The sequence below is a fragment of the Sturnira hondurensis genome, unplaced genomic scaffold (genome assembly GCF_014824575.4).
Source record: "Sturnira hondurensis isolate 20B ecotype Veracruz unplaced genomic scaffold, ASM1482457v3 Scaffold0000256, whole genome shotgun sequence".
NCBI lineage: Eukaryota > Metazoa > Chordata > Mammalia > Chiroptera > Phyllostomidae > Sturnira > Sturnira hondurensis.
The window spans coordinates 4,448,904-4,474,840 of record NW_028072887.1 but is presented as its reverse complement, the minus strand read 5'-3'; the positions used below and the strand labels follow the sequence as shown (position 1 = coordinate 4,474,840).

At 38.2% G+C, this 25,937-nt stretch overlaps 1 protein-coding gene across 1 annotated transcript in view; it reads right to left on the bottom strand.

The window, feature by feature from the left end:
* Window positions 1-25,937, bottom strand: part of THSD7B (thrombospondin type 1 domain containing 7B) — a 618,064-nt gene that overhangs the window by 104,365 nt on the left and 487,762 nt on the right. The window contains exon 15 of the mRNA XM_037030021.1: window positions 3,828-3,961. Coding sequence (XP_036885916.1) covers window positions 3,828-3,961 — 134 coding nt within the window. The remainder of the gene's footprint in view (window positions 1-3,827; window positions 3,962-25,937) is intronic.

The following is a 25,937-nucleotide window of genomic DNA, read 5'->3' as shown; positions in this document are numbered from 1 at the left end:
CATAAACCAAAGGGCAATCAGCAAGCATTTTCATGCAGCAGCTAGGCACATGATATAGGCACACGCATTGTAGTTGTTTGGACTACCCAGTGTTGGGCTCTGAGATAAGCACTGGTGAAGCCTAGATAAATGATCATGCCATTGGTTCCATCAAATAAAAAACAAAGTCTTATACCACTATATACCCTGTCTACCCACCAGAATGACTTAAACACAAACATGAAAAATATCAAGGGTTGGCAAGAATGTGGAGCAATGGTAATTCTCCTTACTCTGCTGGTTGGAGCACAAACTCCTTGACAAACTAGTTAGCAGTATGCACTAAAACTAAACAGATACAAACTGCATGTCCTGACAGTCCCACTTCTATATGCATCTGCAAAAGGAAGGCAGACAGACCTGCACTGCAAAAACTGACTGAAAATGTTCACGGTGCCACTACGTGTAACCGACCAAACTAGATTACATGCTATAAAGTGGTGAGAATGCACGTGAAGTACTGTTACAGAAGACAGCATGGGGAAACCTTACAAATATAATGTTGAACAAAAGAACTAGACATGGAAGATCATTTACTTTATAATTCTACCTACATAAAATTAAGAAGTAGAAAATGCTCATGTGTGGCCTCAGAAGTCACAATAGTAATTACCCCTGGAGGAATGGTTACTGAGGAGCTTAGGTGGTCCTGGCAATGTTTTGTTTCTTGATCTTGGGGCTGTTACACAGGTGTGTTTACATTGTGAAAATTCACCAAGCTGCAGCTCTATGGTGTGAGCATTTCTCTGCATTTATATAGTACGTACCAATTATTAGGTCATTTTAAATTTTTTTCTGAAAAATGTTTAATAAACACTTGCTATATATAAGCCTCTTTTGCTAGGTGTTGGGATCCAAAGTTATCATTTGTTAGTAATAGTTCATTTAGTTGCTGTATCTGAGGGCTTACTATGCATCTAATATTTGCCTGGATGCTGGGGCACAGAACTGAAAAAATCACAGGCAATATATTTATTGTTACGAATATTTTCTTCCAGTGACAATGAGCAGAGTAAAGGTGAAGATGACAGAGGTGATGAGTGACAGTGACAATTCCTGGCCTGGATAGTTCAGACACAGTGCCACAGCCAAGGAGCAAGCATTTTAAGAGGGGTGTGAGGCAGAACTTTTGGTACTTCCTGAATCATGCTGTGTTGGAATAAATTATCCTGTACATTAAGAGTTTCTTTTTTATATATATTAATAATTATTTAATATTAAGGAAAATTGTAAAGCATATCACCCGGCACAAAATAAAATAAACTTCATTAGGTGATAAGTAATGGGAAAGTATTGTATAAAGGAGGCTAGCAGAGAATGGCAGACAGGGAGAAGACATAAGTACGTAATGCCTTCTAATACAGGAAGGCATGACACAGAGTTATGTATGGACTTTAATTTCTCATGTGGCAATAGTCAATAGTGGAAGGAGAAACCACGAGATGGCTTATTTGTCTTTCCCAAGACAAACTTAAGAGCTGGAAATTGCTTTTCTTCTCAACTGCGTACCCTCAGCTGATGTCCTTTTATTATTTCACTGAGAAAGAAGAGGGAAGACTTCTGGTCAATGGTGTCCAGCTGAATTTACACATTAGTCTTTGTTTACTTTCAATATGCCACAAACACAATATTAAAAGAATTTGTTACACACACACACACACACACACACACACACCCCCCAAGTGGAAGGGAATGGCATTCCCCTGCAAGGACAAAGAACAAGGGAGAAAACAAAGGTGATAAAATAAAAATGGATGGCTTCCTGGTAACTCTCACACTAAGAACTCTGAACAGTAAGTGTGCAAGGCAAAACAAAGAAAGTAACTCAATTTACACCACAGAACACATGAATTATTTGGGATTTGTGGCACTAAGTACCTCTGGAAATCTGACTAAAAGTGAGGCTGAAAAACTGGAGAATTTATTGAAAGTATGTTGAAGAACCTAGGCCCTCAGACCCCCTCCCCCAATCCTCACAGCTAAGGGAAGGCCCCTCCCCACTGCTGCAGAGAATTGAAATGGTATCAGCTAGAAAGGGTCATAAAAAGAGCCTTCATACTGAAAACAAGGATTTAAGTTAAAGTTAACATACTGAGACTATCACCATACATGCAGTTCTCAAACAATGCAAATGTATTATCTTACGATTCTGTAGTATAGAAATCCAACATGGTTCTCACTAGGTGAACTCAGTGCTTGGCAGAGCTACATTCCTTTCTGGACACTCTAGAGGAGAATGTATTTCTTTACCATTTTTTAGGTTAGTAAAAGGAATAATATTCTTTTACCTTTTTAAAAAGACTACATGAGTAGTATTTTGAGTACTGGCACCAGCCTATTGGGCCAGCTTGTTACAACAAGCCAAGAAAGTGCCTGCTCTGGACACTTCTTCCCTGAAATTTTCTTTCTATAGATCTAAACATTTCTTCGGGTCTCTCCTCAAGTATTTTGCTTATCAACCTCCCTTAAATTGTACTCTTCATTTCTCTGACCCAGATTTATGTTTTTCATGGCATTTCATAACAAAGACTTTCTAATATATTTATGTGTATTTTTTCTCTGCTACTATACTGTAAGTTCTTTGAGGTCAGGAACTATTTGTTCACTTTTTAAATCCCCATTCCCCACAACAATGCCTGATAATAGAAGACAAATATTCAAAGATATTTTTTAAATTAATAATGATAGTCATGGATGAACCATGACGATGTCCTCCAGTTTGTAGGTTTTAAGAAAGAGAACAGATAAACTGTTTCGTTCATTAAAACAGCATGCTAGTAAGGTCAATAATGGTTTGGAATCCAAGATGCTTGGAGAATCTGCTTCACATTTAAATGTGATCATAAACGTAAGTCACATAACACAGTGAGTCTGTGTGAGTTAGCTAGGGAAGTCTTAACAAAATGCCCCAGACTGGCTGGCNGTTCTTTGAGGTCAGGAACTATTTGTTCACTTTTTAAATCCCCATTCCCCACAACAATGCCTGATAATAGAAGACAAATATTCAAAGATATTTTTTAAATTAATAATGATAGTCATGGATGAACCATGAAGATGTCCTCCAGTTTGTAGGTTTTAAGAAAGAGAACAGATAAACTGTTTCGTTCATTAAAACAGCATGCTAGTTAAGGTCAATAATGGTTTGGAATCCAAGATGCTTGGAGAATCTGCTTCACATTTAAATGTGATCATAAACGTGATCATAACACAGTGAGTCTGTGTGAGTTAGCTAGGGAAGTCTTAACAAAATGCCCCAGACTGGCTGGCCTAAATAACAGGAATTTATTTTCCCACAGTTGTAGAAGTTAGAAGCCTGAGATCAAGGTGTTGGCAGATCAATTGTTTTTTTCCTGAGCCCTTTCTGCTTGGCTTGTGGATGTCCCTCTTCTCCCTGTGCCTACACAAGGTCTTTTCCTCTGGGTGTGTCTGTTGTGTTCTAATCTTTTCTTGTTCTAAGGAACATGGCCACATGGTCAAAATTTCCTAGCGCATTAAGAATGATGGCCATGAGTCAGGGAAGGGATGCCAGCCAGCTCCATGTAGCTGGCTTTACCACTGAAGTCATTTGCAGGAAAGAGTAAGGATTGTGGCTTCATTGCAGAGGACATCCTGCTACACCCACAGCAGTTCAGGGCATATGTGCTCCACAGATACTTAAAGATGAGCAAAAGCCAGAGTATACTGTGTGAAAATCGGGGTGTACTTGGATAAACAACACTTGCATTTTTACAGAAATGTGTAAGTTCTACTATCCCATTCCACGGACATCTCTATTTATTTGCACACACCTGATTTCCCTAGATTGCATTCCTCCTCCACAGCGCAGGGACCTCAGCTCATTGTGGACTCTGCATGGAGACCAGTGTTCTACGGCCCAGGAGTATTGATTGCACTCACTGTAACATGGGACTGCCTCATGCACCTGCACAGAACAGGAATAGAAAGAAATTACGTTAAACTATCCAAGTTACAAAAAATTGCCTTTTTGTAATGACTGCTGAACATAACCTGAGAATACCACTGTGGTCGAACCAACTAAATTACATCCCCAAAGAGCAAGATATATTTGGCTTCTCTGAAATTACTGACTTGCCTAAAAGAAACATACAGGGGAAATCAACTAAAATATGATGATATGCCTTTGCAAAAGGGAACAAAGGACAGTCATTTCCTACCAACAAAAAAAAGGAATTCCATGATTACTTCATTTCCTCAAAGAGCTCACACAGCATTATTAGGTGGTTCAGCTCTCAATTAGAGGTTATACTGAGTTCTCAGATGTACTGTAACACGTCATTTGCAACAAATGCATGTAAGGAAATTTTACTCTAGAACATAAGAATTTTTTTAAATGTATAAGAAAAGTGGTGTTTTTGCAACAAAAAATTATTTTTATGTCCTCAATGATCAATGCAATTATTTAGCCTCCTAGGCATTGTGGCTTTATATGAATTTAGCTATTTGTAGAATATTTTCTGAGCATAGGTAAAACATACAGACACACCACACTCAACAAATACTGTCTAACTGTTAGAGGCTATGCGCAATTAGTGACTGAATATTTACAATTTTATGGTAAATACAATCAATGAATGCCATAAATGAATTCTTAGGTTACCTCCTATGTGTTTGATTGTATCCCAATGGGTAGTCAATTGAATTTGTCTGCCTCACTGAGGTCAAATTTAAAATGTATTAGTCCTCAATATAAAGCACAGTGTTCTCCCTCAGTAGGGGGAAAAAAACCAAAAGTGTTCCATTGTGTTATGTTACTCTAGACCACAAAGATGGCTCTAGTTTAGCATGCTGATCAAAAGTGGTTCACCCTATTACCAAAATAATTAGTGCCTTTATTCATAAATAAGAATTTAGGTCTGGTTCTTTTCCACCCCTTTCTTTTCTAATTCCATAAAATTGTAAATGATGACTAGGTATTGCTACTCAAGTAGAACCATTACTTCTAGGTTGAAACCAAACGCAAGGGAAAAACACTATGTAATGGGATAACCAGAAAACAAGAATTTGTTTGAAAGTGCCATGAGGGGCACTTTCAGCATGCTAGATGGAAATCAGATGAGAAAACATTATTTGTGAGAATGCATCTTTGGAATTACGAATAATGTTGGAAACTATTTTTAAATGTGGGGTTTTATTTGGTTCTCACATAGAGTGCACAAGGATAAGGGAAACCACAAAGTGAAAAATACATGAGTGCAAAATGAAAGGAGATGGAAAATAGAAGTGAAATGGGTGTAGGGAATTAAGTAATAAAAGAATCACATTTCATGCTGTGAATGCTGACAGAAATGAAATGAAAGGGTCAGAAGCAGTGTCTGAATTAGAATAACTTGTAAGAGAGAAAAGTGCTCAAAAACACTGATAGGATACTAGAGGTTAGAAAAAACCTATAAAAAAATAAAAAGACATGACCCCAACCAAACAGACAGCAGGAAACTGAGCTCATAACAGCTGAAGGTTTAGCTGACTCATCTGTACTGTGGAGATGAAGCTTCCACTAAGTTCACAGGTTTGTTCTATAAACTCTTCAAAGAAAGGCTGTGGGTTTGCATATCAGATACAAGAAAGTCTGACAACCTACTTTGCATCAACAGGGGATAGAAGAAAAATTGATTAAAACGTATTTTTCCACACCTCATGATGAATCAGTCTGTAGGCAAATGGATGGAATATTCTCTCTGAAATGGACTCATTTTTCTGAAGTCATTAATACTAAGCAGAGTTTATGTTTCTTCCCTCCCTCCCATATAAAGCCCCAAGGTCAAACAGAAAATGAAAAATGGTTTCATTGTATGTGCTTCTTATTTGAACACTTGGTGATAAATTGATTTACTGTTTCGTTTTTACTTTTTATGTTCCAGAGATTTCCACCTGTGGCAGAATAGCTAACTTCAATGAAAAGCTACTGAAAGAGAAAGAGCAGGTTTATGTAGAAAGATGTTGACCTACCTTCTTGATAATGGTGTGAAACTAGTACCCCTTAAAGAAGATTCTCTAGTCCCATGGATTTACTTGATCCCTGCTCCCCATGTGCACCTGCTAACTGTACAGCTACATTATAATGTCAGGACGCACGTGTGCAGGGACGGGGGTGGCGGAGGTGATGGCCACACTTTGGGTTGCCAGGGGAGCAAACACCTTTGATAGAGTCATTGCTTTGACGTCTCTATATGTCTCCTATTCTCTTAAACTAATTCAGCCCTTTTCTCACCTTTATCTTAATATCATATATTTCTCCTTTCCCTTTAGTAATATTGAGAGAATATGCTCAGAGAAATACAACTTGCACTTTCAATACCTAAATACACTTCTGGTTAGCATATTTAACAGGAAGTCAGAACTGGAATATTAGAGCTTATTTATAAGACTACTTTAAACAAACAAACTTGTGAGCAGGTAGGGATGAAATTTCAGTGATACCTGCATTTCAAAAGACATCTGGCTGAGATGGAGGCATACGTAGACACACTATGCCTCCTCACACAACCAAAAGAAGGACAACAAGAATTTAAAAACAAAATACAAGCAGAACTGACAGAAAATCAAACTGTATAGAAGTCCGACATCCAAAGAGTTAAAGAAGACACACTCTTTTAGATCGGTAGAAGGGGCAAAGTCAGGCAGCCAGGGCGAGAGGATTCTAAGAAGTGATGAATGGCAGACCCGGTGAGGCAGGGGACTATAGAAAGGGGCACTGCATGCAATGCTGCAGCTGGCCTGCAAGGCAGAGGCTCACAGACCAGACAGTTCTACATTTATGCACAGATAAACCAGGCCAAACTGGGGAGTGTGGTGAACCACACAACCCAGGGTCCCAGTGTGAGGAAATAAAGCTGCAAACCACTGACTGAAAACACCTGTGGAGGTTGGGGCAGTAGTAGGAGAAACTCCCAGACTCACAGGAGAGTTTGTTAGAGAGACCCACGGGGTTCTAGAATGTACACAGATCTACCCACCTGGGAATCAACACCAGAAGAGCCCAATTTGCTTGTGAGAAGCAGGGGAAGTGACTGAAATCCGGCAGAGAGTAAAGCAAGTGCCATTGTTCACTCCTGGACCCTTTCCCGACATACAGCATCATAACCCAGCGACATGGGTTACCCTGCCTGGGTCAACACCTAAGGATCCACCCCTCACTGTATAACAGGCATGTCAAGACAAAAAAATGGCCCAAATGAGAGAGCAGATCAAAGCTCCAGAAAAAATACAATTAAGCGACGAACAGGTAGCCAACCTACCAGATGTGTAGTTCAAAACACTGGTAATCAGGATGCTCAAAGGATTGGTTGAACTTGGTCACAGATTAGATGAAAAATGAAGGCTACACTAAGTGAAATAAAGGAAAATGCACAGGGAACCAACAGTGATGAGAAAGAAACTGGAACTCAAATCAACAGTGTGGACCAGAAGGAAGAAAGAAACATTCAATTAGAAAAGAATGAAGAAACAAGAATTTTTAAAAACTGATGAGAGGATTCAGAACCTCCAGGACATCTTTAAACATTCCAACATCTTAATTATAGGGGTACCAGAAGAAGAAGAGGAAGAGCAGCAAATGGAAAAGTTATTTGAACAGATAATAAAGGAGAACTTTCTTAATCTGACAAAGGAAATTGACTTCCAGGAAGCCCAGGAAGCTCAGAAAGTCCCAAAGAAGTTGGACCTAAGGAGGAACACACCAAGTCACATCATAATTACATTACCCAAGATTAAAATGAAGGACGGAATTCTAGAAGTAGCAAGAGAAAAAGAGACAGTTACCTATAAAGGAGTTCCCATCAGATTGTCAGCTGATTTCTCAAAAGAGACCTTACAGGCAAGAAGGGTCCGGAAAGAAGTATTCCAAGTCATGAAAGGCAAGGGCCTACATCCAAGATTATTCTATCCAGCAAAGCTATCATTTAGAATGGAAGGGCACATAAAGTACTTCTCAGATAAGGTCAAGTTAAAGGAGTTCATCATCACCAAGCCCCTATTATATGAAATGTTAAAGGGACTTATCTAAGACAAAAAAGAAGATCAAAACTATGAACAGTAAAATGACAGCAAACACACAGTTATTAACAACCACACCTAAAACAAAAACAAAAGCAAACTAAGCAAACAACTAGAACAGGAATAGAACCACAGAAATGGAGATCACATGGAGGGTTATCAACAGGAGAGTGGGAGGAGGAGGGAGGGGGGAAAAGGTACAGAGAATAAGTAGCATAGATGGTAGGTAGAAAATAGACAGGTGGCGAGTAAGAACAACATAGGAAATGTAGAAGCCAAAGAACTTATACGTATATAACACATGGACATGAACTAAAGTGGGGGGATGTGGATGGGAGGGGTGTGCAAGGTGGAGGGGATTGAAGGGGGAAAATGGGACAACTGTAATAGCGTAATCAATAAAATATATTTTAAAAAGAAATGGTAAAAAATAAAGACATGGAGAGGAGGATAGTGCTCACTAAGTATCTGCTGAATTAAAACTAATTTTTGAACATGCCCAGGTTGTTAAATGGCTCTTAGTTACTTTGCCAGAGAAAACAGGCCCACTAAATGGAACACATAAGAGGTGTTGTACAAAGCTCAAAGGCCAATAAGAAGGAATACCAATGAAAGCCTTTGCTTTCCATTATAGGGCTTTGGTGAAGAACTGCAATCACTATGTGATCAAAAGCACTGCTTGAGTTTGTTATGAGAAAAAAAGGCTGTCCCTTAATAGTTGTAAAAATTGTCTCCTTAGAGTCCTTTTCCTTCAGACAAGGAATCTCACCTAGAGGATCAAAAACACCCAGAAGAGGAAAAAGGCAGTAGGTATTCAAGAATAAAAATTAACTACCAAGAGTATGTACCCAATTTCTTCTCCTTTACGTTCTACCTATTTCATATTGCTATTTAGTTGGTGCTCATTATAGTTTTACATTAGATATGTGTAAAAACTTGGACTTTATCAGGGTATCATATGGAAATGATCTGAAGGAGAGAAATGAGCCATGGGAAAGTTAAATGAAAATCATTTTTTAATGGCACAAATTGGGAAGAAAATAACAGAGCTTAATAGGGCCATCCAAGCTAAAATATGTCAGCTGAAAAGTCTAAGTCCTCTGAGAAAAGTAACATTACATTCTCCTAGTAATGAGTACTATTTATTTCTTCTTCATTGGGGAGTCCTGTTTTTATAGTTTTGCTAGTTCTAAAGTCATATCATAAACAAAGTCAATGAGTCAACCTTTTAATATTTATTAAATAAGCCACTGCTTGTCCTAATTGATTACTTGAATTAAGTACTGTTTTCTGATACCACTCTCCAATTACAGACCTCTCCTGAAAAAATAAAAAATTAGAGTCTAATGGGCATCAGTGGGTGTCATTATTACATACCAGAATTTTAGAGTTCAAGGGTTCATATAAAGCAAACAATTCAATAACCACAATAAAAGCAAAGTCAAATAGCCCTGATCAATATGGTTCAGTTGGTTGGGTGTTGTCCCACAAAGTCGAAGGTTGGATTCCCAGTCAGGTCACATATCTGGGATGGAGGTTCAGGACAAATATAAGAGACAGTCAATTGGTGTTTCCTTTCTTCTCTTTCTCCCTTCCTTCCTCTCTCTCTAAAAATAAATAAATAGAATCTTAAAAATTGTAAATAAAGGAAAATTCATAGTCTCAAATTTTCTATAGCAATAACCGTTTGCTCCAATGAAGTTGTCCATTAAGACCAAGGTAGAAAACTTCAGGATTGAGACCTACACGCTGGGCACTGTGGCTACTTTGTCCAATTTGAAATTGGTTCAAAAGCTTATCTGGGACCATAGTTAGAGGCTGTCCCACTGGAATGTGAAAGGAATTGGTCTCTGGGAGTGGTGAGACAAGACGTACAAACTTGCCTTTGATCAGGTCTGGGGTCCTCATTGCTTACCCATGCTTCCCATCTTTCCTTTCCAGGTCTCATGCTTTCCCTCCTGAAGGATCTTCTAGGCTACACTCTCTCTCAACTTACCGAGTTCACCCTTTTTCTCATTCAACCAGCAACTAAGTTTTATTCTCCTCCACTAGGACTTGTCTGATTGATCGGAAAGCATCACTTTTACACAATTATGCATTAAAGTTTTGCTTCCATTTTTATTAATTATACATTTAAATCTGTTTTTCACAGTGTAGCATATGCAATTGAACCAATGTATTTGGCAATGTGCTCGGCAATGTGCCCATCAACAGTCCCTAGTCACCCCAATAATGTGTAAAAGGGTACAGCTTAGACAACACATTCTATGTCTTAGGTCTCGATTATCACAATCATTTCAATTACACAAAATCAGTATGATCTCTATTTACAGGTAAAAATAACTAACGTTTGAAGAAACTAAATTAGTCATTCCTTGCTAGTACTCAAGATGAGATTGAGAATCCTAATCCTAATCCTAATCCAGTTAGTGATACTAACTGTGCACAGGCTTCTTGTTCAACTTTTTCAGGCACGCCACCATGCTCTGAGAGTCAACAGCTGTTCAGCAATAATGTTAATATTTATAAGTTCCTGGGAAAGGAAAGCCAAGAACAGAATTTTTAAAGATGTCTATGTAGTGGATGATGCCTATAACTTTGTACAGCAGAAATATTGCATAAGCAATGCATTCCTTGTCTTTGGATAGAGAGTCTCCTTTCACAATTTCAAAAATCCAAACAGTGTATTTGGAAACTAAATTCCATGTTTAAAGAAAGAGCAGGACTATGCATTTTAGATGGCTGCAATCCTTTGTGTGAAGGTGGTGGGTTAAAAAATAACCACAAGGGTTTTTACTTTGGTGTCTGTGGGAAAACAATTATGCCAGTTGTTATGTGCTACAGGTTGGCTCAAGAGTACAACATTTGAGGTGATGGTTTTTCTGGAGATCTTGGAGTCTAGTGATCCATACTCAAGGGTGTGGATAACTCAGTTCTGGCCCAGCTGCTCAAGCCAGAGGCCCTCTGGCTGCCCTCCTTTTCCTGAGCAGTTTTGCCCACTAGCTTCTGTAGCACAGCCACTGAGAAGGCTTCCTCAGAATGCTCGGAGCTGATTATCATGGCAGCTTCGTGAAATTCGCCACAAGTTTTACTTATTTATTTTTAACTGTTAGCAATATTTTAATACCTTTTATTCATTCATAAATATTTTTACACAATTGATCCCATTCTTCAGAGAAAAAAAAAACCTTAAGCCTATTATTATATCTTTCCCTTGCCAGTGCCCCAAAATGGCACAGAGAAAACCTCCATCAGAACAGAAGCAGGTCCATCTCCACTTCCAGTGTGTGGTTATCTGTCAGGATTCTAACCTCGTCGCCCTATACATTAGATTTTGAGTGTTGTCCTTGGCCACCATGTCTTTTGTTTCCATTCTTCGAAGGCAGGCCAGCTTGCATGCTCCCTTACACTCACTGCCAACTCCAAACAATCCCAACGTGCCATTCCCACCTCATAAACTTCACTCCGCCATCTACCACCAAATCAGATATGGATTCTGTGTTTTCTTCTCAATTTTGATATTAAAAATCAAAAGTCAACCTAATAATGATGAATCAGTTTTATCTGTAAAATTGATTGACAAGTAAAATCTTGAACATTATTATTATTTTGGAAGAATAAGGGTGGTAGGAAATGCCCCATCTCCTAAAAACTGCAGTTTCCAAGCTAGATGTGCACACCCCGAGAACCAGAGCATCAGTGAAGGGGCCCTTGAACGCACTCCCATGCCAAGCCTTACCTGTGGTCTTAATGAGCAATATAATCTCAGACATGTTGGTACCACCAACATGTTTAGTTTACCACCTGTAAACTGAATTTAGGTAATGTTGTGATTAAGGAAGTTTCAATGTCATTTAAAAACACTGCTGAATTTGAGAGCACTCATTAGGACGTTTGTCAACATAGGCTAAGAACCTAAAGCCCTCATACCAAAAACTCAGGGAACCACTTCTTTTACATGTGAAGAAGAGAAGAAATGGACTCACGGTTTTTTAGCCCATTTCTGTTTGTGTTTTGGGCTAAACAGTAATGTTTATGTTTTGTTTATGTTTTGATAAAAATTATATTGCACAGAGTAGCTCTTTTTTCTAACACTGAATATTAAAGAATATTTTTTTTTGCTGAGAAGTTCTAAGCTCCAGATCCATTACCTTTTATTTTCTAATGATCTATACCACTAACCCTACTCCCTCTGGCCTAAATATCACTGATGATCTTTTAAGCACAGAGTCTTCAAAATCAAGACCAACATCCATACACAGGTAAACCATCTCTGTCACCCACATAGTCCTATTTTCCCTCCCTGTGGTAGGAGATGGGGGTGGGTACAGAGACTGAATAAGACCATAAGCAATGCATGTACTTCCTCTCCTTCCCCCACGTTTCCTGACTTCTTGAAGGAGGTTACACACAGCTATGCACTATAGACGGTATTTACCGCATGGGAGCCCCAAAGCCCTCATCTAAAAGGGCATGGTTAAAGCTCTGTTACCTGTGCTGAGGTACTTTAGATTATTTATAAAGGCAAATAAGTGAAAATGCCCTAGCTAAAGCATAGTATTATATTACTCCCTATAGCAGATTTACATTTCTTATTGTGTGCTATTTAAACAATTAGGAAACTAAACCATGGCCTTAAAGTGCACTGCACAGTAAGAGACTCTCAGCAAAAAAAAATCAATGTTGTGCAGATCCTTTAAGTGCATGGTGGTCTACAGTAAAGCTCTAACACACAAGCCTGATCAGACTCTCTCTCTGTGCCTGGTATGAATCACAGAACCGGGTGAACATACTGGCATAGTCAACTTGGGGCAAGTTGAACTGCACAGCCCACTCTGCTCCACAGAACGGCATAAACAATCACAAAAAAAAAATAGAATGAGAAGAGGAAAATCTCTCCAAAATCTTCACTGCCTTCTCCAATACCCTGGGAAATGACGCCCACTACCTGGCTGTGTCATGGCAAGACATCAGATGGAGTTTTGGAGATTGCTCACAGCATCTCACAGCACGCCATGGACTGCTGTCATGGTGGCCCTTTGGATTTTCACATAACGAAATGCAATCATAAGTAAAGCTGAAGTAAAAAAAAAGGCAACATTATGCCAGCTATGCTTGATACTTCCAGAAAACTCTGGCAGAGCAGAGCCCATAGTTCTTTGGAAAAGAGGTTATAGATAAGCCTTGAGGACATATGCTAAGTGAAAAAAGCTACTCGCAGAAGTGCAAATACTGCAGGAGTCCACTTCTATGAGGCATCTCAAATAGTCACACTTACTGAAACAAAGAATAGAATGGCAGTTGCCAGTAACTGGGGAAGAAAAAAAAATAACAAGATGGTAATCAGTGGGTGCAAAATTTTAATTATGCAAAGTGAGTAAGTTCTGGGGTCTACTAGACAACACTGTACCAATGGATAAGAATACTGTATATTATACACTAAAGCCTGTTAAGTGTTTTTACTACAATTAATTTTTTTAGACTAAAAAGAGGTATGTGTCTCAGGAGGAACTGGATTGTACTCCAGCTGATGGAGTGGTGGGGAGGACTTCTGCCCTGACCATCTGAAAGAAGGTGTGCAGGAGCCTGGTGAAAATAATAGAGTGAGAGAGACTGGATACCAGAAAATGACCACCAGAAATTGGGTAAGAAAGAAAAACTTTCCCTGCTGCAATAATAAAGTGTGAAACGAAGACTACTCTGCTTCCTGGCAGGTAACAAACATTTTATAAAGTATAGGCATAAGGAGGTGGTAAAGCAGAGTTTAACAGATGCTGGTTCTCAGAAATGATGTCTGAAAGGTAAGTAAATCAGAAAGGTCTATGGTAATGTCTGGGATTTATTAAGAAATGAAGGAGAAAGGGGTTTAAGCCTGAGGCTTGCAACTCATTAGCTAAGTGTCAACAGAAGTGGAAGCTTTGGGGTGAACCCTTCCTTTCCTTATTGGCCTTTGCTGAGAGAGGTCTCATACAGCGCTACCTCTTCCCAAGCATCACTGCCATCACTTTTTGGAAACATTTAAGATTAGTATATTCTAGAATCTGGGCACACATTAAAACTTCCTCTTTTTACCAACAGAATTATGAAGAAAAAAGACAAAACATTAGCTTCCCAAGTGCCCTGATTCCAGGGAGGTTTCCTAATGAGCAGATCGGCAGAAACCCTCCAGTTTGCCAAGAAAACTTCTTTGTAACATATTTACCATCTTCTTCCATCTGATGTTGGCTTAATTGGGGAAAACTGGATGCAGAGTGTGACCTGAAAAGCATTCTGGACTTTGGAAGGTTTGCCCAGAGTTTAGCAATATTCTCAGTAGGCAAGCACAAAACTGACTTCCAGGACCACATCCAAGAGGAGAGGCCTGTAATTGGTAAGAGATTTCTTTTCTGCACTTCTTATTATGCAAGGAGAGCTCTGGGTCCACCATGCCACAGTCTCTCTCTCTCTTCTTAAACATTTTGTTTATTTTCAGAGAAAAGGAAGGGCGGGGCAAAGGAGAGAAAGAGACTTCAATGTGAGAGAGAAACTTTGATCGATTGTTTCTCATACACACCCAGACCAAGTATAGAACTTGCAACCCAGGCATGTGCCCTGACCAGGAATCAAACTAGGAACCTTTTGCTTTGCAGGCTGAACTGAGCCACACAAGTCAGGGCATGCCACAGTCTCTTAATCTTGCCACAGATGAACGTTTCCTACTCTAAAGTGCATTAGAGTTCTCACAGATCACTTATTCCACAGTATTAAAGAGTTAAAGAGAATAGAACAGAAGGAGCCATTGAAAATGGTCATTATTTTGCCTAGTGAGACCAATATAAAAAAAGAGAGAAACATAAGAATTGGAGTCTGCAAACTCCATTTATAATTCAGTTAATTTCTGACTGATCTTATCGTAGCAAATAAGAGGACAGGAGAAGATCACTGTTATTTTTCTATCCAAGGGAAAAAAGACATAATTATTAATTCCTTATAATTTGAAGCAAAGGAGAAATATTAAATTTACTACTATAAAATATTCCTAAAGAGACTATTTGTACAAAGATCTTCGGTGTTCTACACACACAGTTATTTTTTTCTTCTTCTGTAGATAAATGTTTGAGAAAGCAACTTTTAGGCCACAGTGTTTGTTTCCCTGTGTGAGAACACAAGGCTAGGCACAAGGCAAAATGGCTTTTCAAAATACAAACTCTAGTGAGAGTTCTCCCACTAGAAGTTAAGGGGCTAAGTTAAAATGAATCATAGAGCCACAAGTGATGTTTCATAACCAAGGATGGCACAGCCTAACCTTTGCAGAACTGAAAGGCAAGATTGATTGGATAAATGCCCTCACTGGTGTATCTCAGTGGGCTGGGCATTGTCCTATAGAACAAAGGGTCACAGTTCAACTACCAGGCCACATCCCCAGTTGGGAGGTGAAGGAGGCAACCAATTGATGTTTCTCTTCTTCTCTTTGTCCCTCCATTCCCCTCTCTCTAAAAATAAGTAAATAAAAATATTTTTAAAGTGATTAATTGGATAATGGAATCCCTGCCATTCATGATGTACATGGTGGTAAATTGGGACCTTGGCACTGATTCCCACCATAATTTAATCAGTGGGAGACACTTATCAGGGGCAGATTGAAAGCTGTCGTGTTACGTAATAAAGAGTGTTTTGTTGGACCCACTCTTCCTTGGGGCAGACGGTGAAGGGAGACCAGGGCAGGTACGGACCTTTTTGGCTCCTTACAAAATGAAAACAGAAAATGATGATGGAAGGAAAATGACAGTTTAAAGCAGATCTATACCTGGCCTCCATTTTAGAAAACCATATTTTGACCAAAGGAAAGACAGCTGATGGTAAGGTAGAAGTCATGTCTAACATGAACAAATATTACTATATATGACCTAAATAATAAAATGATCCCTGGGTACTTGCAACATGGGTTATTTGAAAAACTTGACAATGAAGACATTAAAGTGTGTTACAGAATGATTGATTAACTCATTTACAGAAAGTTGACATGTTTCTACAAACTTGGCCTCAATAAAAAAGTTAAAATATAAATATATGTGTGCATGTGCAACCAACTGCATTTCTGAAGTATTTATTATTTAAGACTAAGAATTCCAGCAATCATGTTTTCTGCAAACAGCCTTCCTCTGTGCCAGAACAAACAAACAAACAAAACACAACAATAAAAACACAAATACTTTATACACCATGTCCCTGGTTTACACTCTGTACTCAATAGATGTATATGGGCTTAAATAATAAATGAATGACTGCAGGAATATTTTCTGCACATGCTTCCTGAAAAGCAGATGTAGTCCAAACCATAATGCTGGTATCACTGGAAGCTAAAAATTTTGACCTCTCTGTAATTAATTTTACCAGGATTTTAGTATTAGGTATTAATAATTCAAATCCAATTGCTTGTAACTCATACTCTGGCCCTAGTATGTGAAAGTGGATATACAAATAAATTCACCGAGTCTTCATGATATTTCTTAGATTTATGCAAATGCAAAATTCTCTCATTGCTGAATTCATTTCTGATTTATCTGAATATAGATGGGAGTAGTACCCCATTTCTCCATCACAATTAGGGACGTCTTGAATTAATGAAGAAAAATACAAGCTTCCAAAAGATTCCCCTTTTCTTCCCTTGAAGACCGGTAATGGTCAAGGTGGTCAGCAATCATCATGTTGAGTAAAGGTAGACCCTGCGGCCATAAAAGAGCCAGGCTCCTCACCTGGGCAATTAAGTCTCTCAGAAGGTGGGAATCATACTTCTCATGTTGCACACCTCTTATGCTGTACACAACCTCTGGCATGCACTGGGTTCCTGTGCATGAATGAATGCATGTTGAACTTAACTGAACTCTAGGAAGTACAGGGCTTATGGTTCTAGATCTGAGCTCACACCTTACTTGGTGAGGGTTGGGGGTCTGTTAAAAGATTCCTCCTTAGCAGGATCAGCACCACTTGGGTTGATGAAGTAGTATCTATGGAGCAATTTAGGAGATGGGTACCATTAAGTACTCTAGTTGTATTGGATTTCTGCCCTCCATTATTGGATTCCTCGGTTGGACCCACTAAATTGATAAGGTGGTCCTCTATAGGAGTGGCTTCATTTTAAGTGATGGGTGAAGTGATCCTTTACACTGTGTGAGAGATCACCTGTGCTGTAGTGAGCAAAGAAGTATGAAGGAAGCTGTGAGAAAGGAGTTTTGGTTCAGGTTGCATCATTAGCTTCCTGGCAGCTCAGTTAAGGGACTCTTAGGGTCTTGCGTTTCTCTTTATAACCTGACATTAATACTTATTTTCAAAAGAAGTATAACATGGTATGTGGGTTTTAGAACTTTGAAAGAGTTTACTATAATAAATAATATTTGTTTTGAGTAAGATTAGCACTGAGGCATGGAGTTTGAAGGTTTTGGAGCTGGAAGTAAAATACTTATGATCATCTATTTCAATGGCATCATTTTCATCAAAATTATATACCTGTAGTACCATGTAAATTAACATAATAAACTTTGAATACTTGCTAACACTGCACCCGAACTTGGGAGACATGACAGACTGAAAGAGACAGACAAATGCCTTGAGTGTTTTATGTGCTTTCTCATCTTCCACAGCACCTACTGCATTATTGAGAAAAAGAGACCCATTATCAGTATCAGCTAAGCCAGCAGAACAACCCAAGTCACTCCAAAAATTGCCCTATCATTTCTGATAAAGATACAAAAGAGTGTTTACAAATTTTGTAGTCACATCAATTTTTGATGTTTCTCTTGAGCATGAAATGATTCCTCCTAAAAAAGAAAGTCTCTAATTTTATAGCTTAGGCATATGAAGTGCCCTATGCTGCAAGACTTAATTAAAAGCCATTATTAATCTAGTGATCATTCGCTACATACAAGGCAGAGTGTAAGACATTGGTAAGGAATAAAAATAAAAGAGTATGAAAATCATAAAATTTATACAGTATTAAAGAGAAGTATAATCTGATAACAGAGATCTTTTGACAGTTGGAGCTTTTAACAGCAGCAGCAATGTACCTTGCACTTGCTCATTTACACATGCATTAATTCATCAGACATTTACTAAGCTCTGCTATGTAAGACTCATAATCTCCTTAGATGCTAGATAAAGATGACATGAATCCTTTCCTCTTGTGGAGGTGTTGACAAACTATGATCCATGGACCAAATGTGGCCTGCTGCCTATTTCTTTCTTGTTTAAAAAAATGGGATATAATTTACATATCATTAAGTTCATTCTTGAAAGTATACAATTCAGTGTTTTTAACATGTTTGCTAAGTTGTGCAACCATCACAACTGTTTCTAACTTATGGTATATTCATCATCCCCTCAAAAAATATCCTTTAGCAGTCACCACCCATTCTCTCTTTCCCCTGGCCCCCAGCAATTAAACACTAAAGCACACTCTTCCTCTATAGATTTTCCTTTTCCAGACACTTAATATAAACTGAATCATACAATACCTGGACTTTGTGCCTCATCACTTTATTTAGCATAATATTTTCAAAGCTTGCCCATGCTTTGAAATAGCATAAATAAGTACTTGATTATTATTTATGGTTGAGTAACATTCAATTGTTTGATACTGTATTTGTTTATCCATTCTTCAAGCTGCTGGGCATTTAGGTTTTCATCTTTTGGCTCTTATGAATAATGCTGCTATGAACACTTGTTTTTCTATGAATATATATATGTACACACACACACACACACATATATATGTGAGAGAGAGAGAGAGACTATCATATGACCTAATATATGGAAAATGTTCCATGAGTGATTGAGAAGAATGTATGTTCTGCTCTTCTTGGGTAGAGTGTCTTATACTTATTTAGTTACCTTTACCTTTAGTGGTACTCTTTATATCTTTATATGTATTTGAGTTATAGTCTCATACCTTTTCATTTGAGTGTGAAAGACTTCCTTTAGTATTTTGTGTAGGGCCAGCAATGATTTCTTTCAGTTTTGATTTAATTGTTTTTTAATTATATTTTATTTATAATGCAATCACAGTTGTCCCAAGTTCACCCCTTTGCCACCCTCCACCCAGCACCTCCATTTCTCAGGCAATCTCCACACCATTGTTCATGTCCATGGGTCATACGAATAAGTTTTATGGCCGCTCCACTTCCTAGAATGTACTTTACACCCTCATGGCTATTCTTTGACTACCACTTTATACTTCTTAATCCTCTCACTTGTTCACCCATTTTCCCTATACTCCCCTCCCATCTGGCCACCATTAAGTGCTCTTCGTATTCATGATCGTATTTCTGTTCTTCTTGTTTGCTTAGTTTTTTAGATTCAATTGTTGATAAATATGTACTTATCATCATTTTATTGTTCATAGTTTTGATCTTTTTCTTTAATAAGACCTTTTAAAATTTCATGTAACAATGATTTGGTGATGATGAACTCCTTTAGTTTTTTCTTGTCTGGGAAGATCTTTATCTGCCCTTCAATTCTAAATGGTAGCTTTTCTGGATAGAGATTCTTGGCTATAGGTCCATGCTTTACATGAATTTGAATATTCTTGCCAATGCCTTCCAGCCTGTAAAGTTTCTTTTGAGAAATCAGTTTAGAGTCTTATGGGAACTCCTCTGTAGGTAACTAACTGCTTTTCTCTTGCTGCTCTTATGATTCTCTCTTTATCTTTAACCTTTGGCATTTTAATTATGATGTGTCTTGGAGTGGGCCTTTTTGCATGTATCTTGTTGGGGACTCTCTATGCTTCCTGGACTTGCATGTCTATTTCCTTCACCAAATTAGAGTTTTCTCTCATTATTTATTCAAATAGATTTCCAATTTCCTGATCTTTCTCTTGTCCTTCTGGCACCACTATGATGTGAATGTTGGAACACTTAAGTCCCAGAGGACTTACACTACCCTTGTTTTTCTGGATTCTTTTTTCTTCTTTTGTTTTGTGTGGTTGTTTTTTGCTTCTTTATCTTCCAATTCATTGANTATGATTCTCTCTTTATCTTTAACCTTTGGCATTTTAATTATGATGTATCTTGGAGTGGGCCTCTTTGCATGTACCTTGTTGGGGACTCTCTATGCTTCCTGGACTTGCGTGTCTATTTCCTTCACCAAATTAGAGTTTTCTCTCATTATTTATTCAAATAGATTTCCAATTTCCTGATCTTTCTCTTGTCCTTCTGGCACCACTATGATGTGAATGTTGGAACACTTAAGTCCCAGAGGACTTACACTACCCTTGTTTTTCTGGATTCTTTTTTCTTCTTTTGTTTTGTGTGGTTGTTTTTTGCTTCTTTATCTTCCAATTCATTGATTTGATTTTCAGCTGCATCCACTATACTATTGTTTCCCTGTAAATTGTTCTTTATTTCAATTAGTATATCCTTCATTTCTGACTGGATCTTTTTTGACGCTGTTTAGGTCCCCACTAAGTTCCTTGACCATCCTTATAACCAATGTTTTCAGCTCTTTCTCTGATAGATTGCTCATCTCCATTTTGTTTAATTTTTTTTTCTAGAGTTTTGATCTGTTCTTTGGGCCATGCCATGTTTCTGTGTCTCCTCATTTTGGTAGCCTTCCTGTATTTGTTTCTTTTATCCAGTAGAGCTGCTTTGACTCCATGTCTTGGTAGTATGTGGCCTAACATAGTAGGTGTCCTGTAGGATGCAGTGGCACAGCCTCCTCTATCACCCAAGCTGGGTACCTGAGGTATGCCCTTTGTGTGGGCTGAACACACCCTCCTCCTGAGGTTGAGCTTTGGTTGCTGTTGACAGGTCCATAGGAGAGAATTCCCCAGGCCAGTCAGCTGCCAGGAGGCTGTGACCACTAACCACCAACCTCCACCCTCCTTGGAGGATCAGATGTGCAAGAAAAGGGTGGTTGTGCTCCAGTGTAGCCTGTAACTATCCACTGTGTGCCTAGGCTCTGAGGTTTCCTGGGTGGTGCAGACCAAAGTCAGCCCCCACCTCTGTTCTGCCCAGGGCCACCCTGCATGAGCTACAAAGCAATCTGCAGATGACTGCTACTTGTGCTGGGCTTGGAAGTTCCCAGATGAAGCCAAGCTGTCTGCTGCTAGGCTGTCTGCTGCTAGCGCCAGGCATGGGGCTACTTAGAAAGAGGTATGAGGGCTAGGCGTTTATCGAGGCCAGCTGTTACTTGTTTGAGAAAATTTAAGAAGTTGTGAAGTATGAGCCAGGACCAGCCATTCATATGAACAAGCCACTGTTAATAGCTTGGTTGGGTCCAGAAGTTGGGTAGAACAGAGCCTCAGGGGATCTCCTGTAAAGTGCAAACAATGTTAGCCAGATTGATGGAATCTCAGATATGGCAACTGTCTGCCAGCATAGCTTTGTTGGGGGAGGGTTCAGAAAAGGAACAATAGCCACTTCCTGCTTTTCTGTCTGGGACAAAGTTATCTTCAGCCCTTGCCTTGATGCCAAACATTTCAGATCCTCCCTATATGCTCCTGGTGCCTGTCAAACAGCTACTTCAGTACTGGAGGTCAGCAAGAGTGAATCCGAGTAAGTCCGTGCGGGGGTTCTTTAAGAGGAACTGCTTGAGACTCCAGAAGTTTCTTCCACCAACTCAACTCCCTGCTGGTTTTTACAGCCAGAAGTTATGAGGGCTTATCTTCTTGACACTGGTATGCTGGGCTGGGGAGCCTGGTATGTGGCTGGGACTCCTTGCTCCTGAGATATCCCTCCACCACACATGGGTGTGGAACTAGCCCATTCTTTTACTCTGTCCCCTCCTACCAATCTGGATGGTAGGGGTTTCCTTAATTCCATAGTTATTGGACTTCCTTTCAACTTGATTTCTGATGGTCCTGAGTGATGGTTGTTCTACAGTTTAGTTATAATTTTGATGTGGTTGTGTGAGGTGGTGAGGCATGTTTTCCTATGACTCCATCTTGACTGGAAGTCCTCAGTTTAGTTTATTTGGGAGTTTCTTAATTTCTCCTTATTTTTTGAAGAATGCTTTCCTCTGGACATACAATTCTTGGTTCAGTCCTCTTTTTCAGCACTTTAGTTTTTTTTAAAGATTTATTTATTTTTAGAGAGAGAGTGGAAGGGAGGGAGAAAAGAGAGAAACATCAAACAGTTGCATTTCGCATGCCCCCAACAGGTGACCTGGACTGCAATACAGGCATATGTCCTACCTGAGAATTGAACTGGCAACATTTCAGTTGATGGGCTGACACCTAACCCACTGAGCCACACCATCAGGGTCTCTTTTTCAGCACTCTGAATATGTCTCACCACTGCCTTCTGTCCTCAAAGGTAACTGATGAGCACTTGGCTATTAATACTGATGTTGATCATTTGTAAATTATTACATAAATTCTTTCTGTTTTGCTGCTTTCAAGATTTTCTTTTTGTGTTGTACTTTGAGAGTTTTTATTATAGTGTGTCTAGGTATAGATCTTTTTTAGTTTATGCAATATAGAAATTATTGTGCTCTTGAATGTGTAATGTGTCTTTACTAACAGAATTTAGGAAGTTTTGATCCTTATTTCTTCAAAATTATTTCTTCCTCTTTTCATGTTTTCTCTTTTTCTGGGAATCCAAGATTTCTGAAGCTCTGTTTATTTTTTTCATTCTTTTATTTTTTTATTTTTCTGTTCCTCAGACTGGATAATCTGATTTGTTTTCTTTTGCCTGCCCAAACCAACTGGTTAGAACCTCTAGTGAACTTTTTATTTCAGTTTTTATAGTTTTTAACTCTAGAATACCTATTTGATTCTTCATTATAATTTCTACCTTTTTATTGATATTTTCTATTTTGTTTGACATCATTTTCCTATTTTCCTCTAGTTCTTTTAACTTATTTAAAATACGTTACTCAAAATCTTTGTTTAGTAAGTGTAATATCTCAACTTCCTAAAAAATTTCTATTGATTACTTTCTGTGTATGAACCGTATTTTCTTTTTCCTTTGCATATCTTTTTTTTGTAGAAAATTTAACATCTAAAATAATATAATATAGCAACTCTGGAAACCAGCTTCTTTCCCTCCTTTAGCATATGTAGTCATTGCTATTTGTTATTATTGTTGTTGTTGCTTTGTTTAGTGGCTTTTTGAAGCAATTCTGTGAAGCCTATGTTTTTTGTCTTGTCTAACAATGCCTTTAATGATCTGACAGAGATTCTCATTAATGCCTAGCACCAATGAGTCTCCTAGTCTTTATGAGAGGTTGTATGTGTTTTCTGTGGTTCACATTCAACATTCAGACTTGCAATGTACAGCTCTGCCTCTGTTTTCGCTTTCTGCTTGCACGGAGCCTTGGGTCTGAGGTGAGAGGGTCTTTTAAGTGCACAGGACTATGTACATGAATAGTCTCTCCATTCCCAAGAATATGTCAGAGATTTTTCCAAAACCACCATGGACATCTCACCTGCTTAGCTTTTCCTTTTAAGCTGTTTGCCATCTGTTGTTTGTTTCCACTGTTAACAGATATCTCAAATAGCCACAAGTTAAAAACAACTGTCTCTATTTGGAACTAATAATCTGTTCCTACTGGGCCAATTCTGATTCTCGTCAAACAAAGGCAGACTTATACTCGGGTCTCTTGGGGAGCTGTCAGATAGTAATGACAATTCTTTTAAAAAAATAGGACTTTGAAGAAGCTTCAACATTGTTCAGCACTCTCTAATGGCTACCAGAATGAATATTTCTTTACTAGGACTTTGGGCAGTATCTTTCAAGACTACTGCAGAGCTGGGATTGGGGTCATAGAAATAGAAATAAGACAAGTTAAAATACAATAAATCTTATTGTTCTAAGATTCAGCCATTGATGCTTAAATACATGCTCCCCACATTCCTGTGGTCTTTAAGTAACACGCAGAGTTATTAGAAACCTGCTTTGGACTTTTTTTTGGCCAGTGTTGTTGCTGCTTTTATGCAGAGAGGATTTGGGTTGTCCTTTCTCTACTATTTTTACTGACATTGCCCATTTTTAAAAATCAAGTTTTATTAAGTCTCAGCCACACTCATTCATATATGGATTGTGTGTGGCTGCTTTTGCACCACTAGGGCAAGAGCTCAGAGGCTGTAAGAAAAATTTTTTGCCTACATATTTATATTTGCTTAGCCTTTCTCTTCATTCTATGGTCCGTGTTATATATGAGATCATAACCTATATTAAACTCTATTTTTTTAGTTTTTGTGTTTTATATTGTATGAGCAAGTTGTAGAGAAAAATCTTAAATGGGATATTTTTTGTTGTAAAGTTAAATAAAAATAAAATATACTAATGAATAAGATAAATAATTGATTATTCAGAAAGAAGTGTGTAATGAACTAGGAGAAAAAATGTTCTCCATCTTCAATATAATATAAGCATAAGACTCTTTGTGTTAAAGCTAAGTCCATCAAGTTGCAGATACCATGCTGTGTGGCATGTACCCTTCTCATCAGAAAGTCATTTTTCTTACTGCAATAAAAGGGTTTCTTTAGTACTCTAAAAATTGATCTTGACAGTTACTATTATAATCTTGAGAGTTAAATATGGGAATACAAAAATGAACATTTACTTTTAGCAAATGTGTCCTCTCTATATAAGCTATTTATATCTGCCCAGAGAATGAAATGAGAGACAACCCTCAAAAGATCATGTTATGATTTTTTTTTATTTTAAACTTTTTTTAATGTATTCTTTTTTCTTAAGATTTATTTATTTATTTATCTTTAGAGAGGAAGGGAAGGAGAGAAGGAGAGAAATATCAATGTATGGTTGCCTCTCGTGGGTCCCCTGCTCGGAACTGGCCTGCAACCCAGGCATGTGCCCTGACTGGGAATCGAAGCATGATCGTGTGGTTCACAGGCCTGCGCTCAATCCACTGAGCTACACCAGCCAGGGCCATGTTATGATTTTTCATATCATACGACCAGAAAAAGCCAACTTGAGCAGAGGTATGATACCACATAATTCTTTGGATTTGAAACTCTGCTACCTAACCCCCATTCAAAAGAAGTCTAGATAGGTCAGGAGTTGTATGTAATATGGTCCCTCCCTCCCAACTAATGGGATCCAAACTATGTGGGCTTTATTTTTTCTTTCTTTTTAATCCTTGTAAAACCCTGCACATAATAAAATCTGATAGTCCTGTGACTGAAAAACTCGCTTTAGCTGTACTTAGCTTCTGGCCCCTAAGACACCATCAATATCATTCTAGCCTGCTATTCAGGGAGCCTCTGAAAAAACATTACTTACACTTTTCTTTATTATATGGCCAACAATATTTCAAACAAAAATTGAGCTGGTCAGAAATAGCATGTGAATATATTGAAGCCATAAAACTAAAGAACTGAGATTTATATGAGACATTGATATAATCTTGAAAGATTAATGCCTTTAAACAAATAAGAAGAGAGATTGAGAAAACTATATTCTGAGTGCTATTTGATAAGAATTTGGTGACTCTAGAATAAGTATCTTATTAGGAAGCTGTGTATAGAATTCTCACTACTAAGTTTGGACCTACAAAGATCATGCACAATCCACTAATACACTCTGAAAGTAGAGAGCAGATTTAATATCAAAACACTTCAGAGGCTGGAACATTCTGAAATCTCAGAGTATTGGTTTTTCTTTTTCCATGTCATAAAATAAGTCAGGCATGGCAAATTTAAACAGATATAAACAATTTTCTGGGTTTCTGAAATAGTGATTTGCTGATGTTAAGGAATTCATTCTATAGCAACATGTAAGAAACTGACTGTCCTCTGTGACTATTTTTTTATCTTCCATGTGTGAACAATGTTTTGATCGGGATTTACAAAGAGAAAAAAAGCCGATTTGTGAAGAAAAACATCAAAGCTTCTTTTCACTAAATGAAAACAGTAAAGATCAAAACAGATTGCAACACCAACCTGAGCC